At 35.2% G+C, this 26,890-nt stretch overlaps 2 protein-coding genes across 3 annotated transcripts in view; one reads left to right on the top strand and one right to left on the bottom strand.

Moving 5' to 3' along the window:
- The window catches only part of LOC6646998 (protein pellino), a 35,703-nt gene that overhangs the window by 6,704 nt on the left and 2,109 nt on the right, over nucleotides 1–26,890 (top strand). For both annotated transcript variants that reach the window (XM_002070256.4, XM_047013564.1), the window contains exons 3-7: nucleotides 22,589–22,681; nucleotides 25,386–25,617; nucleotides 26,252–26,443; nucleotides 26,511–26,699; nucleotides 26,767–26,865. In XM_002070256.4, the coding sequence (XP_002070292.2) occupies nucleotides 22,589–22,681; nucleotides 25,386–25,617; nucleotides 26,252–26,443; nucleotides 26,511–26,699; nucleotides 26,767–26,865 (805 nt within the window). The remainder of the gene's footprint in view (nucleotides 1–22,588; nucleotides 22,682–25,385; nucleotides 25,618–26,251; nucleotides 26,444–26,510; nucleotides 26,700–26,766; nucleotides 26,866–26,890) is intronic.
- LOC124462120 (trypsin-1-like) lies at nucleotides 2,444–3,690 on the bottom strand. Its single transcript, XM_047013565.1, has 3 exons — nucleotides 3,223–3,690; nucleotides 2,879–3,155; nucleotides 2,444–2,812 (listed from the first exon to the last, which is right to left on the bottom strand). The coding sequence occupies exons 1-3, from the start codon at nucleotides 3,627–3,629 to the stop codon at nucleotides 2,459–2,461; spliced, it is 1,038 nt and encodes a 345-aa protein (XP_046869521.1). The 5' UTR covers nucleotides 3,630–3,690; the 3' UTR covers nucleotides 2,444–2,458.

The following is a 26,890-nucleotide window of genomic DNA, read 5'->3' as shown; positions in this document are numbered from 1 at the left end:
AGCAACATCTTTTGTCTGCCTCCATCGTGCACACAAAGCGCCCGCAGGAAAGTGAGCGTGCCGAGACGACTGTACGCCACAAAGGATGCCCACACACAGGATGCCCGTGTGTCTCACTATCTTCCTGTGCCCTCCTCTGCCTCTTTGTGTCTGTGTCTCTCTCTTTCTCTCTCTATGTGTGTGTTCTTAGGTCATTGGCTTGCGTCTTCTCTCCCACAAAGAATGGAAAAAGTTTGTCTCAATAAATTTGACTTGTTTTTGTTTTAGCAGGTAAAACTTTTTTGTTTTGTTTCAATCTAAACTTTTTTTTATCATTTTATTTTGGCTTTCGAAGCAATTTGAAAGTGTCTTTTAAAGTCCAGCCCCCGCATCCTCCAAAGACATGACGGCATGGAGGTGGGTGATGGCTGATTTTTGTGAACTCATTTAAAATAATTACATGCCACAATATCGCCAGCTTCAATGTCTTTCTCAAGTCTCGTTTATTTTTATTGTCTTTTTATTTGCTTAACAATTAATTTCCCACACAAATAGTATTAGTTATTTTTACTTTTTATTAATTTTTTTTTGCACTAACCAGAAATGGGAAATTCCTCAGTTATAAATATGTATGTGTTAGTTAACATTCTTCAAAAAATTGGCGTGGGATTTTGAGAAATTAGATTTGAAATCTGAATGGAGGCAGAGAAACGTTTCGTTAACTGGAGAAGTGCCTAAAATTTGGCATACTCTAGATTCGCCTAAATTTGCAATTTCAAGTAGATAGATGGAACAATGCCGTGGAAAAAACTCTTTCTTAAGTATTAATTGAGCTTATATTTACCATTCTTCTTGTAATTTGGTGCATAAAGGTTAAATTTGAAATATGTACATGTTTTTTTAAAAGATTTTAGTCAGCCGAATTGTGGGTACAACTCAATTTATTTCCACTGGAATGTTTGAAGTAAATAATTATATTTTTGATGGCCTCAAATACATAGTTTGTTTATATCTAAAACCGTTCAAAATCAGATGAAACAGATTGACCAAAGGTGAGGTCAATCGAAGCTTTTAAGGGATTTCAAATCTTAAAAATATTTAGGAACATAGAAACTTATGGAGCCTTAATGACAATTTTGGGTGTTAAGTAAATTAGAATCTTTTATTTAATCGGATAGAATAATTTCAAATCTTAAAAATATTTAGGAACATAGAAACTTATGGAGCCTTAATGACAATTTTGGGTGTTAAGTAAATTAGAATCTTTTATTTAATCGGATAGAATAATGAATATAAATTCTTATGAGAATTAAAAGTTATTACAAAGTACATTAGAGACTAGGTCAATAGAATAAAAGTTTACAATACAGAAAAATTGAAAACAATTTTTTGAGATTTTCGTGCGGATTTTGTGGCTTCCGGGTGAATCGTTTTATGTGTGGATAATAATTTTCATTTCTTTCACTGCTCGTGCCGCAAACTCTCATTATCTATTCCAATTGCGGTAAGGCCTCACAGCAAAGCAATCTGCTCGATTCCCACTTGGCTACCCTCATACACGGAGATTAACTTGGGTGGTTAGTTAGTCTCCACATACATATACATATTCTGGATCCCCCGTTGGTCGCATTATTGTTGTGTCTATCTGTCCGTGTGTGTGTGTGGTGTGTGCCCATTTTGGTGACCCAATTAAACTGTTTACTTGCATAATTTCCACGTTAGTTAGTGCGTAATTGCATTAGTTGGAGTGTTAATGGACCATGTTTGCATGGCATGCTATGAAATGGAATGCCAAGTAGTGTGTGTGCGGTGTGTGTGTGTGTGTGTGTGTGTAATGCGCGTAAAACTTTTCGCGCAATTTTCAAAATTGCAAACAAAAATTGATGAACAAACTGCTCCGCCTGACGATGACTACGAAAAGTGGCGACGATGAATGGCGGAATGGGCGGTGGGTGGCTGGGTGGTGGTGAGGGTGTTGAGTAAGCAGGCGCTCCTATATATATATATATTTATATGTATTACAATTTGGTCGATGTTGGGTTGGGTTTTGATTTGCAACTGCAACAAGGCGCTCTTACACACACACACACTCACGAAGCATTATTGTGGCATTTATTGGTTGTTATTGTTGTTGACCCACATTTTTGCCAATATATATGTACATATATACATTCTCAAGCTTGAGGATGTGCCACAAAAGAAGGTATCATTATTTTTCCCCTTCTATTATTATCATTATTATTCCCATTGATTGGGTCTGCACTTTTGTTCACATAAAAAGTAGGACACAGCCAACATTTAATAGATAAGAAAAGCAATGTTTCTGCTAAAAGTATATTGACTTGATTTCATTTGTTATAAACTGAAATGCTAAAGCCACCAAATTTGCTGTACAGATTCTTGTAGTATGTTTGTTTAAATAAGTTTGTTTAAGACTTTTTAAGACTTTTTAAAGACAACTTACTTCATTTTTTAGGTTTTAACTGTTTATTGCCAGCTTAAGAATTGCTAAAAGCAACAGCATTAGCCTATCGATTGATCGGCTGATATCATTCGCCGCATTCATTGCAATCCATTCGCGATGGTAATACACATTTGTGTAAACGCCGCCCTTGGAGGATCGTCCGCAGCCGTCGCCATATGAGACAATGCCTGCAAGTTTGTCATTACAGAACACTGGTCCTCCAGAATCCCCATTACAGCACTCAGTCTGAAATTTATCATTTCTCGCGCATATAGCACCCTTGGGTATAGGAGGAACTAGGGTTGCGCACTCTGATGCGTTTCTAATAATCAACTCGGCATTGAGAACGTCATCGGGCATAGGACCAAACTGGCGGCATTACAAATTTACGTGAGTTTAGTTATTCGATTGGAAAGGAGATCATTCGAAACTCACCTGTATAACTCTACCCCAACCAACTGTAGTGCATTTCGTGTCAATTTGTGGTGCTGAATCTGCCATTGGTATAATTTCCACGAATCCCTCGATAAGTTTTAGTTCATCCTTTAGCTTTAAAATACCAACATCTTTTACAAGTGTATCAAATGTAAATTTTGGATTCGGTATAATCATATCCAATTCCAATATCTGTGTATTTTCTGTGCTCAAAAGACGACGTTGTGTTCCGGCCACAACTATTAATTCATCGGGTCTAAAATACCTTAGTTCAGGACTAAAAAATATAAAAGCTTTTGTGAAACAAACAGATTGATGATGGTTAAAATTTGTATATTTACAACCTAATACAACAATGGGCCGCTGTTAGTATGGTCTTTGTTGAGATAATGGAACCAGCACAGAAATGCTCTTCACCAATGAGCATATTTTCCTTTTTCTCTTGCAAAGATACCATGAATTTAACCAGATGATTAGTTTCTGGCCTATAGCCACCAGTGATTAGAAATTTGAACTCATTCTCGTTCTCATTCTCATTCTCTGTGGCATTTTGTTTGCCTTGCCATCGATCTAATCTTATAGATGTGCTTGTTAAAGGATTCAGTTCCCTCAAAAGAACATCCGTTGTATTAATAATGTTAATATGATCGAAGTCCCTATCAATGTTTGCATAGTTCCATTGCCCAGCAATGGTATGGATGCTAAATTGCAGTACTAAAAGAATGCTTACAAAAAATTTAGATAAATACATTTTCGTTTGAACTTTATATATTTGATTTAATTGTATCGAAAATTAATAATTGACTAGCAAATCCAAGCACTTTACTTCCAACTAACCAACGTCCGTTCATACCGACCTAGGCTGTTGATCTTAGTGAAGAAAATATATACTTCATGGAATCGGAAAACCTTCTTTCTGTTCTGCCTCCTACATTCATTTTGGCGGCGTAATATACCATTTAACACTATGGATGTATGGTATAAAAATAAGTACTTTCCGTTTTATCTGGCTAAAATGGAACATAAACAAAATCAAGTATGGTTTATATGTAAGTCCGCTAAACATTCACAAAAATTTATATCTGATATACACGAGTTGAGTGAGGATTATTGGATGGATATACATATATGCAAGAGTCGACTGATTAGATAACATAAAAACCAAATGTACATACAAATGTTCTATGTCTTTTAGCAAGATTTTTATCTTTAGTTTCGCTCATGGAAGAAAAAAAAACAAACAGATTAACAAAGATCAAAGTTTAAAAACGAAGAAAAGATGTTTTATTTTATTTTCATGTTTACCTGACAACGTTTTTAACACAGGTGTGTCAGTTTGATTGAAGTTGAATTAAATTGCATTCATATTCAATTGTGTTCCCATTTTGTGATGGAAAAAAGTTTATCTTTTGTTCGTTCGTCAGTTGCCTGATTGAACGCCATCACATGGACTAGTAAAACAGCCATGAAATTGCCTCAATTAACGAATAAATTGTTGAGGCAGATCAGTGATTAAAACATGAAAATGCTTTTATTTAAGAGCACAACCAACAACAAAAACAAAAATAACCACTAAAAGCTCAATTGTTACACCTAATAGACAACAATCGAGTGAATAACTCGAAAAACATTCATCAATTTATTCGATTAATGAAAGTGAAATGATTAAGAGAAACCAAAAAAATAAGCTGTGATTTTTTGTTGGGTCACTATTAAATTTTAAACTAAACTATTAATTAAAAGTTGTTTAGTTTTAACACTTAATTCATTCTTTTGTGTCTATGATGAGCTAAAATAACAATTTAGAAAACATTTTAAATTGTTGAATCCTCAATTGTCAGTTTAAAAAGAAAAGAAATGAAACGAAATCTTTAGAAAATAAACGAATGAACTTTTTCAGATAATACTTTTAAAGTTATAACAAATTCAGTATCGGAATTATAAAAAAATTTCGCAACATTTGTGTACTTGAACTTGTTTCCGATCATTTAAGTTGTAAGAACTAGGAGTTCCGAATAGATAGATAGACGGGCAAAAGAAGGACTCAAAGATTATAGCATCTACTATCTAAATTTGATGTTTATATTAAGTTTTGTTAAAATCGGCCTATATATACCCAAGTTATGCTCATAAACAACTTGTTTCTGTCTCTCTGGTTCATTCAAGAGTTTGGTAGATAAGGCAAACTCCTCAAGATCACTTTTGTTTTTTTTCTTATGTCTGTGTTTTCTTGCTTTCCAATGAAAAACCAAAGCTCTCAGAGATCTCTGAAAGTCAAACCGATTAAATCATCGGGCCAACATGGGTAATTCAAGAGAGAGAGAGAGAGAGAGAGAGAGAGGGAAAGACAACTTGGTGGCATGCGTCATGCATACATACCACATGCAAGAAAAGAAAAGAAACGATACGTTCAAAACTGGTTCGGTTGCAACTTGCGATGAGGCAATGTTGGCAATGTCGCTGACCAGCTTTTCCAGGTGGGCTTATGCTAGCTCTCCGACACCCAATCTACCGCCCCCTTTCCCCTGTGAAAGTGACATAGCCACTTGGCCTTTGTCTGCTGAATGACGACGACGACGGTGGCGGCTGCCTTTTTGCACTGATTATGGCAATTGCAATTGCCGCCGTAAACAATGCCACAAAAAAAAAAAAAGAAAGAAAAAGAAAAACATGAACCTTGTCGCAATAGTCAAAGCCAAACAAAAGTAATGAAAAGAAATGCAACTTGTCGACTGTCATTGTCGCCTTGAGACGAAGAGACCGGCGGCCAGAGACTCAACTGCGTCCCTATCATTCTCTCTCTCTTATTTGGGTTCAGCGTCTGATTATTGACGACAACGTCAACTGAGTGTGTTGTTGACATGGCTCCCGTTTCCATTCCGCTTCAACTTTAGCTCCAGCTCTTGTCTCTCGTCTCGCATCCATAAATCCCATGTCCCATACGTCAAGGTGCTCGGTCTGTCTGTTTGTCTCTCTGTCGTTCTGTCTCTTGTATCTGCGTGTGTGCACTGCACTTGTCAACGCATTTTGCGGTTTTTCTTCACCGGATTGAAGCTGCTGCTGGCTACTCGTCGATGTCATGGATTGTATTGGATGGATGGATGGATAGATGGATGGTTGAATTGAATTATGTGTGTGTGTGTGTTTGTGTGTGTGTGTGTGTGTGTATGAGTCTGTGGGGCCTGTAACACGACTTGGCCATATCGGGCGGCATAGCATTTGCATTACAAATGCATGAGAAATTGATTTTCAGCTCTCCTTCCACCTCATCCCACGGTTACTATTGCCTCCGCATTCACCATCATGTTAAGTTTGCTGCAATTAAATATAAATTATCTGCACGCTTTAACGATTTAAGAATTCATTGAACAAATATCCAAAGATATATATGTATGTACAAATGTAGGTAGTTATGGCCATATAACTTTTTGCGGTCGATAACTCGAAAGTGTTTTATCATTTGGCGCATTTAGTTGATTTGTCAGCATGATTTTTTATAATTTCCATTACTTTTTTTTTCTTCTTCAGCTAGTTCAGTAAGTTCGCAATGATATAATAATAATTTTGATAAAAAAAGAAACTAATGTATGGGGAATTAAATCTATAAATATGCTGATACCATAAGCTGCTTAAAAAGGTTAGGCAATGCCATATGCATTTGCATGCATTATGCATTTAGGTCTGGCAACGCTTTGATTAGCGATCTGCAGGGCAAGATGGCGACCACAAAGCTTCTTCATTAACTAATAAACTAGGGACTAGAGCAAAGAAATTAACAATCGAATTATGAGGTTAATAAATTCAAAAATAGAATATTTTTTAGAGACTATTTTTCTGTTATTACTCTTGTCGATTGCAAGTTAAAGTGTGGTTTTCCGTTGGCAAAAACAGGAACAATAATAATTGATAAGCAAAGATTTGTTTCAATGACACACAAAACCAATTAAAATGAAAATATAATTTCATTTATTTGTTTTTAATTTGATAAGAATTTCTAGAAAAACGTAAGTATACTTTCCGCTTATCGGATCAAAATTGTAAACTAAGGCACGGAAATCTAACGAAATAAAACTTTACACATGGCCATGAGCAGAAAATTTAGGTTATAGCTTCCCCCCCATATATGTATAGGAGAAACAAAAGTTTTGAGTTTTTGAAGCTTTGCGTCAATATCCGTTCCAAATTTGGAGTTGGCAAAACAAAACAAAAAATTGAAAGTGCGCCATGGTAAAATTTACTAATGGTTTTTGTTTCTTGAAAAAGTGCCGCTAGCCAGACCCCCGATTTCCTCCAATTCCCACTCTTCCTCTACACGAGATAACCTTTGCCCGCCCATACACTCACTTGCTCACACACACACAAACACACTCAACGTAATCGAATCGACAAATTCTTGGCATTTTGCAGCCTTGAGGGGCCACTTCCTCCCACCACCTCCTACACACACTCTGGAAAACTAGAACGGAAAGAAAAACCGTTTGTTGCATTAGTAAAATTAAAATAGCAACAAAAAAGAATGAAAGAGAAACATTTGTATGTATGCTAAACAAGGGTTTTAGGTCGCCAGGGGGCGGCACTGTAAACAGAATAAAAATACGAAATAAATTTCCCCAATAACTAATGACTGTTGCCATTTGACATTGTGACTTGGTAAAGGGACGTTTTGACGGTTGTGCGATTAACTGTCGTGATATTTGACGTCTGCCCTTTTTCTATACTCCTTTCGTAGTCTGTCCATAAAACACATAATGATTATAATGTGATTGAAACCTACACTCTGTTCCCCGGCCAGACCAAACCTTTTCCTATGCAGTGACATAATCAGCAAAACACTTGGCAACACTGACAACAAACTCCTCTCAACCGATCTCCGCATCAGTCTACATGGAATTTTCTTTTCCAAAAGGTCTTGGGTCTTGGGATTATAAATGAAAATAAACATGCCGACAGTACTTAAGTTATGATGCATGTTTATTTCGTTTGATAATAAATGCATCGTTAGTCAGATTGCGAATTGCACTATGGGAATGAAGGAGTCATCGTATTAACCAGAATTGAAAACCCCATGGAAGTTGTTTGAACTTGTCACAGTATGAGGCACGGTTATGGAAACTTTTCCTGACTGATTGAACATTGGTTTGTTCTCATTTTCAAAAATTTAACTTTACTGCAAACTATTTTCATATAACTATGATAAAAAGAAATAGGAAAGTACTAACTATAGATTCGACTGAACCCCGATTCCATAGCCACAGTCTAAGTCTTGAATTTGAATAATTTTTAGAAGCAATGTTTATAACGCATTTGGAAGTCTATATCCAGACATCGTATGATTCCCTTCTAAACGAATAAACTATTTTTGTAAAAGATTCTTTAACGATAATAGGCTGAAACTGAAAGAAGCTCGAAGTGGTTGCTATTTGATAATAAACAATCTAGTTTCTCTGAATATTTATGCTATTTATAAAAATGCTAAAAAGAGAAATTCTTGGCAATGGAATACGTGAATTACTTGCAGATAATGATAATTCTTAAGAAATGTGTGTAATTACTAAGTATTACTTTGCTATGTATGTAAATAAATTTTTTATGATGACAAAGAATTCGAAAGAATTCGAAAGTCATGTTGCTTTTCTGACTAATTGACTTAGTCTCGAATGCAAAATACCATTTTCCAATTACATGCATTGATAACAAGTCTGTGCTCATCTTTCAGTTGGCCTTGTCAATTCCATAAGTTTAGCCAAAATTATTTAAATAAAAGATTCATGCTAACAAGTATATACACAAATGGAGAGACATGTGGATAGATGAGGAGAGACATGTATGGTATGAGTAAGTGGAAATAGCTAAAATTCAATTCGATAAGCATTGATTGGATTTCAACTTTTGCCTTTTCTGGAATATAGACGGTCTGCTCCGTGTCTGACCTTAAATGTGCACAACTGCCAGTTATATATATGTACCAGGAGCCCTTTGTTATATCCGTTAGATGACCTTTGACATTTAAACTTTGTGGCTTTCTATGGAGTTCAGTTGATTGACACATTTTCATTTATGCAATCCTCATTTTTTGGGATGCTATGATTTTTTGAGGGCGAATGTCATTGAACCAGAAGGGCGTTTGCCTTGTTTGTTTGGCAGGCTGGGGGGAGGTAGGCGTGTCTACACTTGGTGCATTCATTTCAATTTGGACAATAATTGAGCTCACGAATGTTGTTTTTTTGTATTTTTACAATTGTTGATACTTTAATATGTTCATACATGTATGTAGATATATATTTTTTCCTGGCTTTCGCTGATGGCCTGCGGCCGGCTGCAATCAGCTAGCAGCAGCTGGAGCACTCTGGAGAGGCATGGTTGAGTGAATGGCTGTTTGGTTGGATGGTTGGAGCTCTATGCAGATTGTATTGCCTGCAAAAATTTTCAATGCATAATCAACAACAACAACAACAACAGCATATAAATTTTTTTCCTTTTTTTTTATTTTTTTTTCGCTACGTGACGAATTACGTGCAAAATTGCTGTATGTACCTCCAGCAGCAGCAGCAGCAGCCGCCACAACGAAAGCAAAGTGCTGCTTGCCCTTTATGCAGCTGCTGCTGCCGCCGTTTATACCCTATGTATATATGATTATTCCAAGAAGAGTATGTATGTATATACAAAATCGAAAACATAATTGCTGTAGTAGGTCTTCATGCACCAGCAATCGACCTACAATTAAGATTCGTATAAACCACCCACATACAACTCAAACGCACCTTATTTTCAATGTGGGCGATTAAAACTTATATTTATTAGTCATAATTAAAAACCATAGGATGCCAAAACTTTGTAAGATAAACTGGAGGACAGAAATAATGAGGGAAAAAACTTTTTTCAGATTTTGTAGAATATTTACAAAGAACAAAAACATTAAGAACAAACACTAAGAACACTTTTAATTGGTATAGAAGTTGAAAATATTTACTCACTTCTAATTGTCTGCAGGGTATTTAACAGTCGCCTTACTGAGGAAGCATAGCGAAAGAGAGATATATGCAAAAAACTTAGAAACCGAGTCAAAGACTTTTCTAATGCGCAAAAATTCTCTTTGACTGAATGTCACGTAGTCTTTTTTTTGCTTTGATTTTTTATTTTGTTTGTGATATCAACAATTTTATCGGCTTCTCTACGCATGCGTTGCGTTGCGCATATATATAATTTTTAATCAAGTTGCCTGGCTCAAAAAAAAAAGGAGAAAAAGTCAAAAAGAAAAAAAGAAGAACTATCTACCATGGAGATTGGGACTGAACCTGAGCTTGAGCCTGTGCGGAGCCTGAACAAAGTTGGAGCCTGACTGGTTGGTTGGCTGGTTGGTTAGTTTGTTGCTTGCAGGTGGAAACTGTGTTGCAGCGTAACATATTATTAAATTGCCTTGATTATGGCCATAGCCAAGTAACCACGGTCAGAGTCAGAGTCACTACCAGGTTGAAGACCAACCAACAAAAAAAAAAACAAAAAAGAAGAAAAAAATCCAATTTCCAACCGCCGCCCGAGCATTTCCTGTTGTCTTTTGCTCTCTGTTCCTCTCGGCTGCCCGTCCATAGCAATTAATGTGTGTAAACATGGCTGACTGAACTGAACTGAACTAAACTGAACTGAATTGACTGTCAGTGTGTGGCAGACGTTTGATCATAAATCTTAAAATGCTGCCAAAAATAGAGCCATACTTTGTTTTTCTCCTCTTTTGATTTTGGGGCTAAATGTAGTGGTGGAGTAGGAGTGCCATATAGTACCATGACTCTGACGGTTCCGATGCCGTTGAGGTGCGCAAGGCGTCCATAAATAGCAGCTAGCCACAATCCAAAGCAGACCAAGAACAAATGCCACTGATAAATGCAATCATGGATTTGATTTCTCTAATAACACTCGAATCACAAATACTCTTCTCTACTTTTAAATACATCAGATAAGAAAATACAAAGACTTTTCTATGGAAAATAAAGTCATTTATATAAATACTTTCAGTATTTGTTACCATTTTAATCATCTAACGACTAAAAGAAATCTAAAGTTAACAAAGCTCAACTATTTATAAAAAGTATTCCTACTCACTTGATGTAGTTAAAACAGAAATTGGAAAAACCCTTAAATAAGGATGTACAGTCATAGATAAATGTAATAAAAATTAGATAAAGTAATTTCCAAGTGTACTAATCTTAATATGAAATATAAACAACTTGCGTCAAGCATTACTTGTTAAAAAGTAAAAGCAGTCAATTTCATGGTATCTTTAGACTACCCTACTTTCCTCTCTCTTTTCGTTAGGGTATATAAAAATGCATAGGATTTTCACTTAGATTTTGGGCACATTTAATGATTGATCTATGGGTGACCAAATGGAAGTTCTTCGCTTCATTTTATTTATTATACAGACCCCCTGACAAAATAGAAACAAATTAGGTCAATAGTCTTTTACGCCTCGTCGATTGTCGTTGTTGAGTGTAACTCAAGTCAACTTCACTCTATAGATAATAGTTTCTTGATAAATTCTCGTGACAGTTTTTCTTCTAGTCTAATTTAATTTGGTTTTCTTCGTAAAGAAAAAAAAAAAACATACATATAGTGTTGATTTTTTCCAACGATTTTTATCTAATGAGGCGTCGCGTTGTCAGTTATGTGGCTTATACCAATGCAGACCCAAAAACAACTAAGCCAACCTAACCTGCCTTGGCATTTATTATTTATTGTTAGAAAATTCACAATGCATGGGTGTATTGGTCTGTGTGTGTGTGTATGAGAGAGTTTAATATAACTATTTTTGCTATTGTGGCATTATGTCATAACGATTTCAGTCACGCATCTATATGTATAGGTTTCTATGTATGTATGTATGTCTGTCTTTCAACAATCTTTTTATAGTATAAAAAGTGTTAGCTTCTCTTTTACTTTTTTTTTCATTTGCACCTTAACTTTAAAGTGATTTAATTGATAGGTGTATTTGGGTAATAATTTTGCTAAAAATTATGTCATTTGTTTTTGTGTGTTTGCTTTAAACGTCTATTTAAACAGTGCCAAAAACAGTTTCAATTTCCGTTTGCTCATTAGGGCGAACTTCGCCGACGTAATTAAGTGCCTTCAAGCCCAACTATGAATGAGGGGAACCTCCTCCACCCACATAACACAAAAAAGAAGAAACAGAGGCCCAGGCAAATTTATTAGGGCAATTCAAAGTCTCAATACTCTTACGATTTGAAAACTAAAATGATTTAAACAATAAAAATTAACTTCTTTAAGGGACCTTTTAAGTCCCATTAGTGAGTGTATTTATATGTGGCATTACCAACAATTGCCTATAATAAATTAATATATTCTTTTTGTTAGAGTATTTAAATTCACAAAAATGGCTAGAACTTTTGCGTTTTTGCTTTCTGCCTGAGGTTGAATCAAAATGCTTGTATATTTTCGGTGCCTTTTTTGAACGCTAATGAGTTTAACAACCTGCAGATATGTATATATCATGTAAAATTGGGCTTGTGGAAATACATATAGATACATATAACTGGGGTGAGATCTACCATAATTGCTGGCATTTATATTTAACAAGGTGTGGGCGGGATCAGATTCCCTGTTACAAATGATTGTTGCAATAATTATAAATAATTTGGCAAGTACCTAAATCAATGAAAAACTGAAATGTCAAATCAAAGTTAAAATAGAATGAAATTCCAACAAAAGGAGTGGTTCATTTGTTAGGAAAATTTGTAAACTGTTTTTGGCTTTGTTTTTAAAACTTACTATCTCTTTTACCTAAAAGTAAGCTAGTTAAAATCAATTGTTAAACAGTTGGCAAATCTAAAAGCTGTTTTCTCTTAAATGGCAATGAGATTTATACACTAAAATAGTTTATCACCCACTTTCATTTAACAGGTACAAAGAAAAAAAAACAAATGGCCATCTTTTAAATATCAGAATGGACAATTATTTTGCCATTTCAATTATAAAAATCTACACAACTAGTGAAAAATATCTCAAACTATGACTGAAATCCTATATTTATGTGTTTTAATTTGTTTCTACTCATTAAAAATGAATTATGCTAATAAATAAAGTAATTTCAAGTACGTATTTTTGTTACCTTTGCTAGAATATATAATAAAGATTGTGTTGGGTCTTGATATTATACTTATTGGTTTAACTGAAATCTTTTACTTTAGTTTATTTGACCGTTCTTATTGTAAAATGGAAAGTTCTTATCGATTTTGTCATTATTAGAATGCATAAATAGTGCGAATGACGTCATAAATGTAGTAAGTTTGATGATGAAATTTTCAGACATGCATTTGAAAGCAATTTGTTTCCTTTGACCCTGATGCTGATCTCATTTTGTCAATTTCGTGAAAGTCAATCGATAGGCGGAACAGAAATTAGAAATTAATTGCAGTAATGAAGCAAGTAGTAAATTGTATTAAAGTTAATTTCCATAGATGGGGAACTCGCCCCGTAGTCGTCTCATTACAATGTATCTGAATAACTATGCATAGGAATTGTAGAAATATCTCATTTACGCCGCTAAGCTCATAATTAATTTCGTAATCACGCATCGCCAGGCAGTTCACTTCAGTTGAGTTCTGTTCTATTGCCCTCCGAGCTACATAGAGCTCGGCACTTGGCATTTGTTTATTAAAATTGCTCTCAGCGCAATAATGCGACGTTTAGTCATAAAACAAAATAAAGAAAGAAAGAGAGAGAGAGAGAGAGAGAGAAATTAGCATATTCATGCTTTTCATTAACTGCGACGTTGGCATTTAGATGACACAAACTGCAGACTGATAATGATCATTTGCGTTACTAGGAATACTATGTACACCTTACCCACGATATACTTACTAAATATATTTGTATGCCGATACTTGAAGTTCGTTTCACATTTCGATTTTTATGTTAGTAGCTAACCAGCCCCCCCATTTAGTTTAATGTGGTTTAACTTCTCTTCCGGCATGCCGTCGACCCACAAAATGTTCATCATTATAGACAATGGCAATTGGAGTCAGTCCAAAAAAAGAAAAACCAGAAGAAAAAAAACCATAAGCCAACACAAAGGAGAGCATTTGGGAATGGTGGATAGAGGATACCGGCCCAGTTACTCCACAAATGAAAAGCGAAACTATTAGCAAAGAAATGGGTTGCCTTTTGCTTACAATTTGTGGTATTATTTTTAGCCAAAAACAACAAAACAAACAAAAAACAAAAAAAATACGGAAAAGAGAAACAAATTAAGAAAGACCAAGCACCATTACAAAAGGCAGAAACAAGCGCAAAAAAACTAAAAACTGTCAGGCAGCTAAAGAAAATACAACAAAAATGTAGGTAAAATCAAAGAGAGAAAAACCGACATGGAGTTTGCCCAAATTAATCCAGAAACTTTAAAGCTCGTTGCATAAACTTGCAAAGGGTATCTGAAGTTCGTGTGTGTGTGTAACATATCAAACATAAACATAAAGTTATCTCGCCGACTTTGAGATTTATAAGACCAAAAATGCTTCGTAACATGATTAAGCCGTCTTCCCTCTCACTCACTCAAATGAACACGACTAAAATGGCCCGGCTAGTAAAAAAACGTTAATACGCATAACTTGCCAATTTTTAGTCCAAGAGTTTTCATAAAAGAAATATAATGAAAGTACTTTCAAAATGGTAGCAAGTCAAAGTTTCTCAACTTTTGGACTATTTCAAATAAGTTATTAAAATCATAGCTTCGCTGTTATTTTTGTATGCAGTTTGAAAATAATTTATTAAGAATATTGTTTAGTTGGATATTTCCCACCCTCATTTTGATAATTTGTACAAATTTCGTTAAGACTCTCATAAGCCCATATAAAAGAGGTTGCTCTTTTATATTTTTTAGTTTGTAGAAATAGAAAAAGGTTCTAATTTTGTGCATATGAAATTGTTTAGTACCCTTTTTTTCATTGTTATTACCTTTGAACATGTATATTCTATTAAATAGTTAGTTCTTAGTTAGTATGTACTTTTGAGAATAGATAATCTTCTTCATTGTATTTGTATATTAATCGTTGAAGATTGTAAACGCCTTTGACAGGTCTTTGTCAGCATCGCATAGGCATAAACAAGATATCATTCAATGGGTATTGACGGTCTCATGTATTCCACATTTTACAAGTAGTTTTGATCAATTTTTAAACAAGACTCGAATCCAGTTTCTAAAACGAAACGGTTTTCAAGGTACATAATAATCAATTTAAAACTATTTATTTACTTAGATATATATCTACTTATGATAGGGATAATTCATTCCTGATTATCAATATTTAGAGCTTCATTTAATATAAAACGTATAGGAACAAAGTTTTAAAACATTTTTTTTACAATCATAATAGTGAAATGTAAAATACCATATTTTTGCATGTTATATGCTAAAAAAGTGTATAGTTCTCAGCCTTAAACAAATTTGTATATCAAAAAAAGGACGTTACCACATTAAAAAAAAAAATCTACTGAGAAGTATAAAATCAAATGTAAATATAGAAGATTATAAAACATTAACTAAAATTAGATGCCAGTTTGTTTTAGTTAGAGCTCATGGTTGAAAAACTTTTTATATGTAGATATGTATCTTGAAAACGTTTACGCGCTGTCTATCTCTCTCTCTATCTCTTTCTATCTCTTATGGCATTTTAGAAGCCAACTAATTGCGAGAACCACAGCTTGAATCATTGTGATAGTTCACTTCTTTGTCTTGATATCATTTTAGCCAAGTCTTAGATACAATGGGTGTTGGATGGAAGTTGGTTAGATTTTTGTCGCCTGGTTTCATGGTGGGTGATTTGTGTATCTATGTACATACAAACATAGTGCAAACTCTGTATGCCAAATTTGTTTGCCAAGAGAGACCCAGACAACAAACAACTCCCAAAAAAAAAAGACCAAAAAATAGTTGCGAGTCGTGCTGCCGCATGAGGCAGCTAAGAAAACAAACAAACCCAAATGGGAGCGGCGACAGCAGCAGCTGATTAAAATGAAAAAAAAAGTGAAGAAAGAGAAGAAAACAAAAAAATGCTTGTTGAACATAAACAAAAGTTATGCAAAAAACAAAATACACATCGCCAAACAACAAGCTAAAATGAAATTTTGTGCTGATTATGTAACAAACAAAAGCAAAACAAAAAAAAAATAGACAACTATGTATTGTTATGTTAGCTAGTTAAAGAAAAGCTGTTTAGAAATTAACCGAAAGAGACAAAAAAAAGTATGTTTAAATTTGCATATTATTTAACGTGTTAGTAGGGCCCCTTAACAGCTGTCGACAAAAACGAAAATGTATCTTGAAGATACAAAACCAACCCAAAAAATGTGAGCTTTATTATGTGTATATCGTATCCCTCCCTCTCTCTCTCTCACTCTCTCTCTCTCTCTCTTGTTCTTTTTGGCCATTTTGCTTTGCCGTCCGTCTTAATTTCTCACATTATTTCGGTTTTATAAACAGGGTTTCGTTTCTGAGTCTGTTGTTCTGGTCTTTTGGTTCTTTTTTGCATGGTTTATGCTCTCTGCAATTTGTTGCCTGCTTGTTGTTCTTCTATAGTTTATGCCTCAAAAAAAATTTTTTGCTGGCGAAACAAGTTTTCTTTCGCATTGACAAGAGTTTCATTCTTGAAATGCAAACAGCTGTGGTCACACACACACTGACAGACAACGCTCTGGAATATGAATGAAGCTGAACTTGAGAGTTGGTGTCATAAGCAAACCACACACACACACATTTGGCCATACAATTTTGGTAACAAAACACCTGCTTCTTCATATATTCCCCCCTCCCGTTTCTTGTTGGTGGCAGCAGCAGCACCTGCATAAAGTGTCCCATTGCCCTGTCCCATTGTTCTTGGCTTGGTTTGTTCATGGTTTTTGCTTTCCCATTGCACTTTCCTGGACTATGGAATATGTTGGCATGCATATTTTTTAGTTTCCTGCTCAATTCTCAGCATTAAATCTTCTCAAATTTCAAGCACAACAGAATGAATTTTGAACTATCTATCTACACACACATAGATACCCTGTGTTTTATAGTTTTAAAAGGCATATTTACTCCATTTGGATAGAAACTGAACTTAAGTTGTATTTAAATTCAATTAAATCCTTAAGCTCTAGTGCAAATGCTCTTTCACAGCTTTGGTAATTCATTGACACTTGTGGGCACAATAATAAGAACATTATGTCCACTCAGTTAAGGCTTTAAATAACTGAAATAGAGTTAATTTTGGTCTTGGTTCTTAATTGTTTTTTTGTATGTATTTGGCTAGTTGGTAATAGTTTGAAATGTTTTACTTACAGGTTATTTAAAAGTCATCACTCTAGTTGAATCTATGAATTTTTCTTTAAGGTTTTTCCCGAGCCAACTCACTTTGTTTAAATAGATTTTCAAATACTCTTTATGTTTGCTTTTCCGTCCGTCTCTGAGATAGACGCCGCTTGGCAAATAGAGTCGGCTTCACAATTTTGTTTTGCCTCGTTCTTCTTGACATGCAAAACGCAGAGATTTATGAAAGTTTTATATATATATTATATGTACATATATATAATACACGATACTCTGTTGGACCACAAATGTCACACACACACACACACAGTCGGCATACATGCACCACTAAGTAGGGCAAAACAAGAAGAAGACGAAGCCCAAGAAGGTGCAGCTGCCATGGAAAAACTTGTCTAAAAAAAGAATACGAATACAAAAAAAAAAAGAAGAAAATGTTTCCATCGACTTGCCATACTACTGCATAAAAAGTAAGAAAAATGTGTTAAGCAATATACATTGCCCGGAAAATGTTTTCCCATAAGAACATCACAATGCCATAAAATAAAATTTATTATTGATAAGACAATTACTTAAGAATATCATGAAAAATTAACAAAAACCAATTTGAAAACTATGCTGCAAAAACTGTCATAATGATTTGAAATGTGTAAAACTAAATGCATTTGGTTATTAAATCTGAGAAAAAAAGAGAATTTCAATAAAGAAGAGATGGCTTATTTATTCACTTTTAAAAGTGGCTTTTGTTTTGTATGCAATTAACTGACCTCCATGAGGAAAACTCCTTCTCTCTCTCGCTCCCTCTCTTTTTGCGTTTCACTCCTTTTTCCACATAGTTGAACGCAATTAAAAAGGGACAACGCTAAAAGCCTTTTAAGCTGATGGCAGCTCGCAGTCCCAGCTAATCAAATGAATGCATATATGCATATAGTGCATATAATACCACCATGTAGATTCTAGGGTAATAATCAAATTAAATTGCATAAACCGTGCGACCCCTTGACATTTAGCTGTGGCGCACGAAAAGATATCGGTATATATATAGAGTATACCTGATGCAATGTGCCCTGATTTCATTTTTGTAGTTTGGGTCCTGCACTTAGTTTTCTTTTTGTAGCATGCAATCCATTGAATGGTGGAGTAATGGGGCGGGGTGGGGTTGGGGTTGGGGCTTGACTTGGCCTTTGAGCTGAAAATTTATTGTAATGCGATTGTCGGTCGCTCGGGTTTTTCAGTTGGTCCGGCTTTTTCCTATTTAGTTTTGCATGCGGCAAAGAAAATCGATGTGAGAACGTTGTCATGCAATGTCGGAGCAACAACAACACCCCACAGCCAGCTACTATATAATGAAATACATTTTTACGCCCTTTTCCACGGCAACCGAAACCCTCCTCCTACCAGCCCCTTCTTCTAGCCGTCATCGAAACTCGTAGCCTTCACACACAAACACAGAAAAAATTGATTTAGCCAAACAATGCCGGCAGACATAGATACAAATACTTATGTATATACTTATATATACTTATATTGTTGTAGGTACATAGATACATACATATACGCATTGTCGGTATCTGAAAAAAATAAGCACAAAAGCAATGAGTAGGGAGACTTTGCCGGCATGTGGTATCTCATGGATACGTTGAGACTATAACTCCATGAATATTTCTATTTGTATTTACTTTTACCCCGCCCTCTACCTTTGCATGTGGACATATATATTTGCTTGGCTCAAAAGTTGGTCACATTGAATATTGAGTTTAGATATAATGGAAACTTAGTATGACGATATAGAATATACATGAAATGTTTCAGTTTCATGTTTGGATTGATCTATGAGTGAAGAATCGATCTCTGATTCATCTAAATGTTCCTATCACCAAAATTGTTTCTATTTCTCTTTCTTCTTCAATTTATAAACAATTCTCTAATAATGTGCTTACATGTATCTATCTAACTTCTCTTTCATTATAAATTTACCCCGCTGACTCCATCGAATGAGAATTTGCTGGGGCATGCAAACTGTGGAACGATGGAAGACCCTTATGATTCTTATTTTTGAGTTAGCCACGAAATTGAAATGTATGCAAATAGTTGTGGTTGTTGTTATCGTTGGCTTTATTCCTTGGAAATCAATAAATGTATATACATACATATGTGTTTAGTTGTATGATTTAACCCTCATAGATGAAAACCCACATGATTTTCGGTTATTTTTTTTCTGTTTTGTTGAGTTGGGGGCATATAATTGAGATTTATGTTGGGTTTTAATTAAGGCATTGCCCTATAGGGAGGGATGGTCCATTGATGCACACACACATGTTGAAACTTTTCTCAATTGAAAGCTCTACCTCTATGTTGTCATATCCCATTCTTATTTATTTTGTTTATGGTTTGTTGTTTGGTTTTCTTGCCCAAATATTTACTTAAATTTTCACTTTACATTCAGCTCGTCCTGAAATGTTTGTTTGCTAATGAAATTTAATTTGAAAACATTCCCATCCATATGACACACAAAATGGAATTCTCTTGGCTATTATGCTTCGACTTGGTTTAATCAATTTAACCCAATTCTGTTGCTGTTTTTTGCTTGGGTGGCCTTTGGTGGCTCCTTTTGTCTCTCAAATATGTGTTTCTGAGTGTCTGTGTGTGTTTATTTGTAATTAAGTGTCAAGATAATTAGCCAGCAATTATTGTTGCTTAACAAGAAGACGACAAACAAGATCAAAATTTCTAAGCCTAAGACATGCTATGAGGTGGAGTCATGCCAATGAAAGAAGTAAATTTTGCATTAATTTGTTCAATAGTCAAATATTTATTCTATCATATCAATATAATGTCTGAATATCGACAGACGCGTATGATATTATTTTTATGGCTTCAATTTTTTTCCTCGAAATTGTGTAGATAAGATAGAAATCAACCATTGTCATGGTTACTTTCAATACGATTGTCTGATAAAATAATATACGATATTTATTTCTTTAAATTCACAAAAATACATATATGCAAATTCTTCATGGGAATTCGAATTCGATTCAAACTAAAGATTGAACACACAATTCCATGCGTTTCGATTTTTCAATTGAAAAATTTCCTTCGTTTCCAACTAGTTTGGGCTTTAAGAATTGAAACTACCCATAATATTCATTAGATATAACACGGACTAAAAAGCAAATAAATAACATTCAAAGGGAATAAAAAACACATATTCAGTTGGAAACTAAAGCAAGTAGATAACAGGATTTTAAACTTTATCATCCTTTTCATCAATGTAGCAATGACTGATTCGATTTAACGGTCAAAAAATCCTTAAAAGGCAAATGGGAATAATTCTGAATCCTGCATATTTCAATATCATCATTATATAAAAAAAAGGTTCATATATGTATGTGTCTCTAACTAGAGTTTGAAGCGCTAATTTGATGCCTAAGGAGAGACAGACAGACAGGCAGACGATGAGACAGCGTCGAAGAAAGAGTGAGTGAGAAGAGGCAATGGGTTTTTTTTTGCACCTTACTACACGTCTGCTTACCCTCCACCCACCTCCACAATGATGGGTTGAAATACTGTCTGCACTGCACAATTTCAAGTACCACCCCACCATGCTGATCCCCCCTAGCCCATCTCTGGCCCATCCCAACTCGTCTGCAGCAGCACATACAAAACGAGGAGCAAGTTTAAATGCAACGAGCAAAAATCAATGCAACCCCCAAAGCAGTCGCCCGTGCCAGTCACTCATACAGCAGCGTTCCCCCTCCCTATTCATCACCCCCTCCTGTGGGTATCTTCCCCACCAGTTTCAGTGTAGGCGTGTGGGTGGTTGTGGGGTGTGTGGGAACCGGCGGCGCCGTGCTGGTTTATTAGATTGCTGTAAATAAGTTTATGATGCGCCCGCCCCTTACAAAAAAAAATGAGAGAAGAAGAGCATTGCATTAAAAAAAGTAAAATTGGAAACAGGCGCCGGTTTTCTAATATCCAGTTGCAAATAGGGACTTTACCTAAAAGTTATAGATTGCAATTTACCATTCCTCATTTGTTAGAATTAAAAAGAAAATTAATTGAGCGTGTAAAATAAGAAGGAGGAACTGCAAATGGGATTTTAATACAAGGAAATGAATCAATTATATTCAATTTTAATGCAGAACAACCTTAAAATTGTTCTACCTCCATAAATGGTTGTCCCTAAAAATGGTTAAATCGTTTATTAATATTTCCAAGAATCTAAGCATTAAAAATGCCTCATTAATAATGCCTGAATATCTTATAAGTATGTCTATATAAATATAGTATATGTAAACAATTATCCCTTTTTCAAAATTTAGAAGAACAATTTAAAAAAAAAGAAAATATTATCAACTATTCGAACTCCTTATTAGTTTATCCGTTTTTTTGAATATTACATTCAATTTTAAAAATATGACATTCCTAGATTGGCCTTTCTGAACACTTGGCCTATCCAAAATGTAGAACTTAAATGTAGGATCTCCTTTAAAAATTTTTCTAAAATTGTTTGTGTGAACTTTTTCGTTTGCTAAAAGTTTCTCATATCCCCTTAGAGGAGAGGAGCAAACAGGGTATTAAAATAAGAAGCTAAGCCAAAGTAATTCCATTAATGGAAAATAGTTAACCAAAATTTAGCAGTTCACCTATAAATTTTGCATAATACTAATTACAATAATTATTAGTTTTTGGCTTATGCTCAGCTTAGCAGGTAACTTGAGCACCACAAAAACTTTTCGCTCGGCATTTATATGACTTCATCTTTCAAAAGGAAAGACTAGTGAGTGCGAGAGAGATGGGGAAGACTGTTTGGGGAAATACATAGAGAAAGAAAAAAGATAAACTTAAATGACAAAAGGCCAACTGCATTTTTTTTTGCACTTGACAGACGAGGCAGACGAAATGGCGACGCCAACTGAGCTGGGCCTGGGTTCTGGCCCACTCAAATATCTTACTCATTTGAAATTCTGGAAAGAAGAACTTGAAAATGAGCAATTTCTTTGGCATTTTACTTTTGAAATTGTTTCTTGTCTTGCTCTTAGCTTTTTACATATGTTGCATAGCCAAGAAAAAATAAAAAAATACATACATACATACATTTTCTTTGTTGTATTATTTTATTTTTACTGACGGTCTTGCATAACACACAATAACAACAACAACACAATGGAGCGCCATTCAGCATTATGGCGGAGCTGTAAGTTAACTTAAGTTCAGTCTTACACATAGATATAGAGACAAATAAACTGAGTCATGAAAATGTAATGTGTAAATTATTAAGAGAGAGAGAGAGAGAGACAGGGACAGAGACAGAGATGAATGGAGATGGGAAGGCTTGGCCTAATTGTTTATTACATTTATCATAAACTTCTTTTTCTTTTCTTTCTATTTTAAAGCACCGACGGCACAGAATCTCCCATACTGGCTGAAGACGGCGGCGATGGTCATGATAAGCCCCGTTTGCGTTACGGTGAATTAGTTATACTTGGGTAAGTACCAAAAGCATTTTACCTTGCTAAAATGTGGACATTTGATTCTATTTGTGTTTAAGATAGTTTAGTCTATCATCGACTAAGTAAAAGTCTTAAAACTTGAATGGGAATGGTGAAGTTCCCTGAAATAGTTTAATGTATATAATATCACTTCTTTTTAAGATTAATAGTCGATCATCAGAAGCACCTTACGAGCATGTAAATCGTTTTCTCTTCCCTTGAATCTCCAAAATTCAAACCAAAATCTATGGGTAAACACATGTGCGCACTTTGTTAAGCCTCAATGCAGACCCTAAGCCTCTAGTAAGCCTTCGCAGTCGAGAAGGCCTAAAGAGCGACCTGCTGTAAACTGTAACCGAATGGATTCAACAGAAAGAGGGGACAGTCCATTCACATAAACTTAGGAACACGCAGCAGCAGCAGCAACCGTCGACGTTCCCTGTTGACCGCTGGCCTAAAGATTGATGGTTTTTGGCCGGCAGCTTCAGCAGCACCAGCAACGCTTGTAAATCTTGATGGTCGGTCAGTCGGTCTGTCTGTCTGTTTGTCGATGGCTTGACATTGCGCTGATTACTCTTAGCTCGGTGTCTGGTTGACTCACACATACATGTGTGTGTGTGTGTGTGTGTTGGCGGTAGAGGTAGAGGGCCAAATGCAGCACATTTGGTTGCTTGAGTCATTAACTTAATAATGTTCTGTAAATGACCGAGAACAGACTACAGTTGCTGTTGTTATCTTAACACTTTTTAATTGCCTTATACATAAGCCAGCCAACAAAGGTCTGTCAAAAAAGTTGACTTTGTCGCGTTGCCATGGAGCCAGCCAACAACCAAGAGCAAGGAATCTTTGTGTCTGGGCAGCAAATCAATTTATCATTTTTTTCTTCTTTTGGTTGAGCACTTTGTGGGTTTCCATGTGGCATGCACAATATTGAGGAAATGTTCACATATTTGTCGCACGCTCGCTCTTCTAGTGATATATGATAGACATGATCATGATGATGTTGATGATGATAACGACGATGAGAGCTATAGCTGGAGATCTAAAGTGAAACCGGTTGATGACCACACAAAGCCGCGCCATATATCGCCCCTCCATCCCCATGCCCATCTCCTTGTTCATTACTCTCTCCCTTTGCCTCACTGTGTACTTAATTGTTGCCATAAAAATTAACTACAACTTTGCTTTTCATGTTAATGTGTTGGAAAATCATCAAACCTGCCTAAATGTGCCTCATTAATATATCAAAGAGTATAAAAAGTCTCTATTATTACAACGACAGAGAGTAAGATTTACGTCTTTATGTTCCTATCCATACAAACGTATAATGTCATGAATCAGAATCAAACAACCTGAAGGCATGTCCATCAACTGTCAATTTAAGAATCAGAGGCTTATACGGATTTGGCTATTTAACAGACAAAATATCACGAACTCTGGGCTGATATTTGGCCAACAAGAAAACATCTAAATGTGTTCGTTTTTCTGTTCTGCGTAATAAAAATGTTAGAAATATTATAGAATTTACGAATTTTTATGCTACGTGGGTCATTAAATTGTCAAATTTTCGATAAAGATTAAATGGTGTATTAACGACTTTTCCAATCAACTTGTTTAGGAATTCTCCAAAAAAGAGATGAAGGAGAATAGTTTTTGTTGCACTTCTTTTAGATGAAAAGGATTATAAATTGGACCTTGGATGTAATAAATTTTACTTTTAAATATTCAACTAATTTTTTATGGGATCCAGATAGTTATTTACCAATTCATTGAAATAGTTTTTAAAGGTTCTTCAAGGTATGTTCATCTGTATCCCAATTAAGTTCTAGAGTTTTACGAACTGGATTCATTTGGAGCAGAAGATTAGATGGCTTTGATTGCATTTCATTGGATTGTCATAAAATAATTCCGAGTTTCTATTAACTGAAAAGATCTCTACCCATTTCATCTATATAATTCGACTGCATCATAAAGATTTCCTATCACAGTCAAGACTGCATATTTTAATTTATATTCTTTTAAATATTATATTTTTAAACTATTTTTAAAGGAATTAAAGAGAAAACAATTCAAAACCCGAAATATGTTCTTCCAAAATTAATAAAATTGTAAAAATTAAGAAAACTAATTTTGACCATATTCTAGGGATAATTTTTTCCATATTTTCTTAAGTAATAATAATTAAGACAAAGTTAGTTACTTCAATGAATCTATCCACATTTAAAAAAGCAATATTTGTCTTCTATAATTTTCTATATAATCAGTATAATTCAGTATATATTAACATCACCAAAATAGAGAACAAAATGCTTTGCTCTTTGTCTTATTGGCTTATTATAGTATTAACGAAAATACGAATACATTTCAAAGAGATGTATGATTTATTACATGATGAGTCAACAATATTTCCACTTACAACTGAAAATAATGTAGATACAAATTTATGGACTAACCAAAAGAACAAAACAAAAATTCCGCCATTCCCTTTGAGTTATTGTAACTCATTATCCACACTAATTGTGTAAACACATTTGCCGACGCAGAACTTGACCTATAAACTGAATGAATTATATTTACATTATGTGCAAACATCGTATATGTATGTATGTGTGGCAATTGGGTTGGGGTTTTTTTTTTTGTTGCTTCTTATCATAAATCAGCCCTAACATCATATCCCAACAATCTTCTTTCCCGTTTTCAGATACAATGGCTATTTACCACAGGGTGATCGTGGACGACGACGCTCCAAATTTGTGTTGCACAAGCGCACAGAAGCGAGTGGAGTTAAAAGATCCAAACACTATATTGTACAATCGCCACAGACTTCGAAGGCCATACTGGATGCCAATCAGCATTCAATTTCCTATACCCTATCACGGAGTCAGGCTGTCATTGTGGAATATAAAGAGGATACAGAAACGGATATGTTTCAGGTGAGTTAAAATGACAACTTACCTGATTGATTGGTGACCCCTACGTGGCACAGTGGCTTGTTTATGGGATAAATCGCTGCCTCAAAAGCCTCTCAAACTGATTGGGTATAAAATTTCCTTTGATTTTAGGGAGAAATTAAGAGAAGAGCCAATTTTTCAATATCAATAATTAAGAAAACGGCCCACTGTGTGACAATGTTGCCGTATGCCCTAATTCTGGCACTTTGGAGAGGTCAAATTTAACACATTTAACTTGACTTATAGACAATGTTCAATATTTACATAGATTACAAGCAATGGCCTCAATATGGCCTCACAATCGCCTAAAGTTTTAGTGTCTCAACCAAGTTTAACTTGAGTTTAGTTTACCTTGGCCCTATCTGTTTGCGTGCCTATTTAGGTCTTCTTAGAATAGACCCATTTCTGGTCATTTTTTCTGCCACTTTTTGCCCAGTATCTAGTATCGATAGGCGGTTTCCTTATTGGCATAAAGTGTAAAGGCAATATCGCATGACATATGTGTGTATGTATCGGTCTATTTGTATAATGATAAATGGGGTTGATTTCGATAGATAGAGTCTAATCAGTGTCTATGTTTGCTGTGAATAATGACATCAAATTTCTGCTCTTTCAGGTGGGACGCTCGTCAGAGTCGCCCATCGATTTTGTTGTGATGGACACGCTGCCTGGTGATAAGAAGGATGCCAAGGTTATGCAGAGCACAATTTCACGTTTCGCCTGTCGCATTTTGGTCAATCGCTGTGAGCCGGCCAAGTCAAAAATATTTGCTGCTGGCTTTGATTCGAGTAGAAATATATTCTTGGGCGTAAGTATAATGAATTTCGATGATTTTTCCTACCAATAACCTCTCATATCATTTGTCTGTCAAACAGGAAAAGGCAACCAAATGGCAGGACAATGTTGAAATTGATGGTCTAACCACAAATGGTGTCTTGATAATGCATCCAAAGGGCTCATTCTGTGGTGGCACTGCCAAATGTGGTCTATGGCGTGAATGCTCCGTGGGCGGAGATGTCTTCAGTTTGCGCGAATCGCGTTCGGCCCAACAAAAGGGTCAACCAGTGAGTATTATTCGAATATCTACTGAAAAAAAAAGGAAAGAGATTTTCTAATGTTAATATATTACAGATCTACGATGAATGCAACATCCTGCAGGATGGCACACTTATTGATCTCTGTGGAGCAACGCTTCTTTGGCGTTCAGCTGAGGGCTTACAACACTCACCGGTATTACTTGATATTTATTGATTAT

This window comes from Drosophila willistoni, chromosome 3R, assembly GCF_018902025.1.
Source record: "Drosophila willistoni isolate 14030-0811.24 chromosome 3R, UCI_dwil_1.1, whole genome shotgun sequence".
Classification (NCBI taxonomy): domain Eukaryota; kingdom Metazoa; phylum Arthropoda; class Insecta; order Diptera; family Drosophilidae; genus Drosophila; species Drosophila willistoni.
This window is presented reverse-complemented; position numbering and strand designations above follow the sequence as displayed.